Source organism: Cyrtonyx montezumae, unplaced genomic scaffold (assembly GCF_038088225.1).
Source record: "Cyrtonyx montezumae isolate F1298 unplaced genomic scaffold, pur_monq_1.0 scaffold_81, whole genome shotgun sequence".
Lineage (NCBI taxonomy): Eukaryota > Metazoa > Chordata > Aves > Galliformes > Odontophoridae > Cyrtonyx > Cyrtonyx montezumae.
In genome coordinates, this window is record NW_027072091.1 from 189648 (window position 1) to 195647 (window position 6000).

Sequence of the window (6000 nt, forward strand, 5' to 3'; positions counted from 1 at the left end):
TCCTCTATGCCAATGTGATTAAGGTTATTCAGATTATTCATAGTCTGGATGGTAGCCAGTTCCCGATACTCTGTCATAAACACGGTGTATTGCATGGGAGACAGAATTGTTCGTAACAAAATTTTCCAATCGTGAGGGGTCATAACGTAACTGTCACCAATTGCAGTCAAAAGATGATATGTAAAAGGAGACTGAATTCCATAATCTCTCACTGACTTCCTTAGTTCCTTCACTGCCTCGTAAGGCAGGGAGTCCCACTGGGGGGGCTGATTTGCATGATACAACACAGGAAAGGTTTGCAACGTATCAGCATCACCCCGTAATATTGCTTCTTTTCTGCACTGCTCTAAAGCACCATAGTATGCTGTAGAAAAATTTTTCTTTCCCACTCCCTTCAAATTATCATCAGGGGGGAAAATGTTCGATATGTCGTCCGTATCTACTGAACCAGGATCTGAAAGATCCTCTGGTTCTGGTTCGTTCTCATTTTTTACCAAGTTACAAGCAGGCTGCGGAGCAGCAACAGTAAGCGACGTAACCGGAGCGGAAGGCGGCAGGGGAGCGGCGACCATCGGGGGCGGAGCGGAGGGCGGGAGCGGCGCGACGAGCGACGAGGGCGGAACATAGGGCGGGAGCGCGGGGAGCGTCGGAGGCGGAGCGGAGGGCGGAGCGGAGATGAACGACGGACGCGTGGGGGAGGGCGGGAGCGCGGGGGGAGATTGCGATTTCTCTTCTCCCCGGTCGCGGGGGGGCTCGGAGCCGCGGATCGGGTCCGGGCAGGGGCTGCTTCCCGAATCGGAAGGCAGAGGCGGGGGTGGGAAGGAGGGCGACAGAGAATAGCCGGAAGAACTTCTTCCTTGTCGAATCTGTTTAAGCCCTTCCATTATTTGGTGCCAAGCAGGTAGAAGTTTGGCAGCCGTTCTGTCTTTAGTAACAGAAGCGACAGAGCAGGCGAGACAGCCAACCGGGGCGCGGCAACGGTCGGCGGCGGCGCTCCGTCGGCCCAATGAGCGCCGCCGAGGGCCGCGCCGAGTGGGGGAGGTTCGGGGAGGAGGGAGTGTTGTAGCGAGCGGGCGCCGTCATGGCCGGCAGGACGGTTAGGTCGCCGGCCGCCTGGCGCGGTGGCGCCGCTCTCTTCGGAAAAGTCGCCCGCCAGGAGTTCTCCGCCAACGTTATCCGTGACGAGGAGCCGTTGCGGACGAGGAGGTAGCCGCGGCTTTGCTCTGCGTTGTGCGATTCTTCCCCTTCCCTTCCTCCCTTCCCACCCCTCCCCCAGCCTAGCTCGCTCGCAGGCCCTCCGGAACGAGGGCCCGTTGCGGCGCCGGCGAGTGCGGCGGGGCGAGCGACGGGGCGGGCCGGGGCGGAGCGGGACGAGTGGACGGACGGAAGTGCCTTTCTGGCTGGTGACGCTCGCTTACTGCAGTGCTTCCGCTAGAACCCCGCGCTCCTTCGGTGCCACGGGGCTGCCGCGGCGCGTACTGGCTTGCCGGTGCCGTCTGGCTCGCCTGGCTTCCCAGCGCCACCGTGTGGTGTGTCCGCGTGTATCGAGGCGGGCCCAGAGCCACAGCCAGCCTTGCCTTGCCTTGCCTTGCCTTGAATGCCTCCAGGGATGGGGCATCCACAACGTCTCTGGGCAACCTGTTCCAGTGCATCGTCACCCCCTGTGTGAAAAGCTTCCTCCTGATATCTCACCTAAATCTCCCCTGTCTTAGTTTAAAACCGTTCCCCCTTGTCCTATCACAGTCAACCCGTGTAAGCAATTGTTCCCCCTCCTGTTTATACGCTCCCTTCAAGTACTGGAAGGCCACAATGAGGTCTCCCTGGAGCCTTCTCTTCCCCAAGCTAAACAAGCCCAGTTCCCTCCACCTTTCCTCGCAGCAGAGGTGCTCCAGCCCTCCGATCATTTTAGTGGCCCTCCTCTGGACCCGTTCCATCCCCAGGCTCTTTGAAAATGCCTTGGTCCTAAGTAGGATAGGAAGGTGATATTTGTCTGTAACTGAGGGATGGTGAGCAACTGTTTGCCGCTTGAGTATTTATGCAGGGTCTAAATAAGAGAGTGGCATAAGCACAAATGGAGGTGCTTTTGGTTTGGTTTAAAATCGCTCTGTGCTCGTAGCAGCAGGAGCCTGTGAAAAGGTGTTTTGTGTATACAAGGGAGAGGGATTGGCCAATTCAAAGATCGCTGAGGAAAAATCACCATCTGGTCTTGCGTTTGGGGTACCCGATAATCTGCTTCTGTACGAGTTCGGTGGGGCGTAGCGATCTGCTTAAGCTGTTGCCTTTCTCCGAAGCCAATCCCGTTGTAACCATGTACTCTTCCTCCACTGCCTTGCTTTCCACCAAGCTCCTTCGCTTTTTCCTAGCCGCTCCCGAGAAGGCCGTTGTCAGGTCATCCGAAGCGGAAGATTCTGGTGGACCGGTAAGTACCGTGGAGGCTTTCCGTACACTAAACGGTACCTGTAAGCGGTAGGTAATTTAGTAGGCTCTGTCCTGTCGTCCTTTTTCCTCCTGATGCTGCAAAGAGGCACAGTAGGCTACTTGGGGTTTCCCAGCGCCGTAATCTTTTGCCTCTATCTTGTTAACAGAGCTGAGCGTTTTGACTGAGGGTAGCGGTACTAAGCGATGCTCGTTTCTGGATACGTACTTGTAGTGCAAAATGCAGTGCTGTTCTGAAGTATGGCCCGATCCCTGTTTGCACGGTTTCTGGACGGCGGTACATGCTGTAATACGGAGAAGAGGCCTTGGGGTTTTGAGCAGGTCGGAGGTGAGGAAAGGGAAAGCTGGCTGAGGGGTGCTGGTTGTTTCACTGTCAGCTATAGAAGTCAAGGTGGATGGCTTTTGCGTGGGCTCACAAAGCGTACATCGAGTTTTTCTGTTCTGCCAGAAAGACTTAACGTCGCCCGAAGATGTAATGGGGGGGCCGGAACCCTGAGACAAATCTGGCTTCTGTGCCTGATTTGTAGTCTTCCGCTACTGTCTAGCTCAGAGTGGGGAGTGGGGGGCGTGGGAAGTGGGTGATAAAAAAAAAAAAAAACAAAGAGAAAAAAAGAAAAAGAAAAGAGATGGTAAGTCCCCTAGCTGCCCCTCCCCCCATTACGCGTAGTCGGCCTTTGCAGCTTGGCTTGGAATGTGTCCGTTGCAGACAGGCAGTAATTTGAAGAGCAGCGTTAGAACTGCGAAGAACTAGCTAACCGCATTCTGTGGACGGTTCTCTGCTCGCCTTCCTTTGCGTCCTGCCCTCTCTGCTCTTCTTCGCATTGCGGCATGCTACTTTCCGTAACGCTATTTCCTTCTCCAGCTTCTTGGGCGTTTGATGATTGCTGACGACAAGTGTGCTGCTAACCTGGGCCTGACCAATGGATTCCGGATGGCTGTGAGATACTCACCCTCAGGCCCTTCAGACTACCGCGCGCGTCTCTGTATTCTGGGCGACCGTCAGTTGGGCCAGCCTCCCGGCTAAGATGTTTGCACCGCCGGAGTTCCTGCGAGCGTACGGATGGCAACCGAATAGATTTCACAGGTTGCCCGTCAGTCTAGCCACCGTTGATGTATAATTGTTTTTGGTGGGTGTCTATGGAGGGTAATAGAAAGCTCTGAGCAGCATTTGCACAATAAAGATGGAGCATGGGGATATCATCTCTGTCTCGAGGTCCTTACTGATGGACATGGTTCTGCAAGTTAAAACGAGGGGGTCTCCGTCTCCCAAAGATAATCATAGCATCATAGAATCACCAAGGTTGGTGTCCGTCTCCCAAAGATAATCATAGCATCATAGAATCACCAAGACCCACAGGATCACCCAGGATCACCCAGCCCAACCATCCACCCATCACCAATAGTTGTCACTAAACCATGTCCCTGAAAGCAACGTCCAAATAGTCCTTGAACACCTCCAGGGCCGGTGACTCCACCACCTCCCTGGGCAGCCTATTCCACTGCCTGACCACTCTTTCAGAGAAGCAGTATTTCCTAACGTCCAGCCTGAACCTCCCCTGGCGCAGCTTGAAGCCATTCCCTCAAGTCCTATCCCTGGTTACACGAGAGAAGCGGCCGACGCCCAGCTCACTACAACCTCCCTTCAGGTAGTTAGAGAATGCAATCAAGGTCTCCCCTGAGCCTCCTCTTCTCCAGACTGAACAATCCCAGCTCCTTCAGCCGCTCCTCGTAAGGCCTGTGCTCCAGACCCCTCGCTATCTTTGTTGCCCTTCTCTGAACACGCTCCAGGGCCTCAATGTCGTTCTTGCAGTGAGGGGCCCAAAAGTGGACACAGTACTCGAGGTGCGGCCTCACCGGTGCCGAGTACAGGGGGGACAATGACTTCCCTGTTCCTGCTGGCAAGACTGTTTCTGATGCAAGCCGGGATGCCATTGGCCTTCTTGGCCACCTGGGCGCGCTGCTGGCTCGCGTTCAGCCGAGCGTCAATCAATACCCCCGGGTCCCTTTCTTCGACACGGTCTTCCAGCCGCTCTGCCCCAAGCCTGTAGCGTTGCCTGGGGTTGCTGTGGCCAAAGCGCAGGACCCGGCATTTGGTCTTGTTGAGCCTCATCCCGTTGGCTTCAGCCCAGCTATCCGGCCTGTCCAGATCCCTCTGTAGGGCCTCGCTACCCCCAGGCAGATCGACACTTCCAGCCAACTTGGTGTCATCTGCAAACTTACTGAGGGTGCACTCAATGCCCTCGTCCGGGTCATCAGTAAAGATATGGAAGAGGACAGGTCCCAGCACCGACCCCTGGGGAACACCGCTTGTGACCGGTGTCCAGCTGGATTTAAGTCCATTCGCCACCATTCTCTGGGCCCGGCCACCCAGCCAGTTCCTTACCCAGCCAAGATTGTACCCGTCCAAGCCACGGGCTGCCAGCTTCTGCGGGAGAATACCGTAGGAGACAGTGTCAAAGGCTTTGCTGAAGTCTAGGTAGACTACATCAACAGCCTTTCCCTCATCCGCCAGACGGGTCACTAGATCATAGAAGGAGATCGGGTTGGTCAAGCAGGACCCGCCCTTTGTCAGGCTAGGCCTGACCCCGCGGTTGTCCCGCACATGCCACGTGATCTCCCTCAAGACAGTCTGCTCCATAGCCTTCCCTGGCACCGAGGTCAGGCTAGCAGTCCCGTAGTTCCCCGCATCCTCCTTAAAAACCCTTCTTGTAGATGGGAGTCACATTGGCAAGCCTCCAGTCTTCAGGGACCTCACCAGTTAACAAGGAGCGCTGATAGATGATGGAAAGCGGCTCGGCTATCACCTCCGCCAGTTCCCTCAGCACTCTCGGGTGAATCTCATCCGGCCCCATGGACTTGTGGCAGTCCGGTTGGAGTAGTAGGTCTCTGACTGTGTCCTCCTCAATCGTGGGGGAGGTTTGTCTGCTCCGCAGCCGAGACTACCAGGTCAGAGAGTGGAGTCCCCCGAGGGGGTCCTTCAGGGTGGGCTGCTGAGCCAGCAGGGGTGGAGCTGGCACTACCCACTCCTATCTCTTGAGCTTAACTTTAACCTTGTCTGTGAGGCGAAAAGCAGCCCTCGGGTGAGAAAAGGGTGTTACTGTCCACTGACAACAGGGAGGGAAGTCCGAGCGTGGGCACAGCCCACGCTGCCCATACGTTACTGCAGCAGCAGGTGTGGGAGGTGGGTCTTGTGGCAGGACACCTGAGTGCTTTTGTCTTTGCTCAGGAGACCAGCTCTCCTGCTGACAGAGCCTGAGACCACAGGTTCAAACACGGTCTCTACCGGACAGCGGGCTTCCCCCAAGAAGGCTGTGGCGACCCAGAGACAGAGGGCCAGCGCAGAGATGTGGCGCTTCAGGTCTCTGGCTGCAGGGAGTGCCTGAGTGCCGTGGATATCAGGGTCAGAGTCGATTGCTCTCGGGTGGGGAAGCACGACAGTGCTCAATATACGAGTGGTCAGGCTTCAGTTTATTACCCGGACAGCCTTATTCTTATAGTGTTTAAGACAGGGGCGTATAAAAAAATATCACACAACCATTGGTAGAGAGCCTTGAGAAAAACAAC

At 55.8% G+C, this 6000-nt stretch overlaps 1 protein-coding gene across 1 annotated transcript; it reads left to right on the top strand.

The window, feature by feature from the left end:
• Positions 1-1072: 1072 nt before the first annotated feature.
• On the top strand, positions 1073-3495 carry LOC136059674 (uncharacterized). Its single transcript, XM_065753784.1, has 4 exons — positions 1073-1206; positions 1277-1475; positions 2117-2419; positions 3299-3495. Exons 1-4 carry the CDS (start codon positions 1082-1084, stop codon positions 3458-3460), a joined length of 789 nt encoding a protein of 262 aa, XP_065609856.1. The 5' UTR covers positions 1073-1081; the 3' UTR covers positions 3461-3495.
• The last annotated feature ends 2505 nt before the right edge of the window (positions 3496-6000 follow it).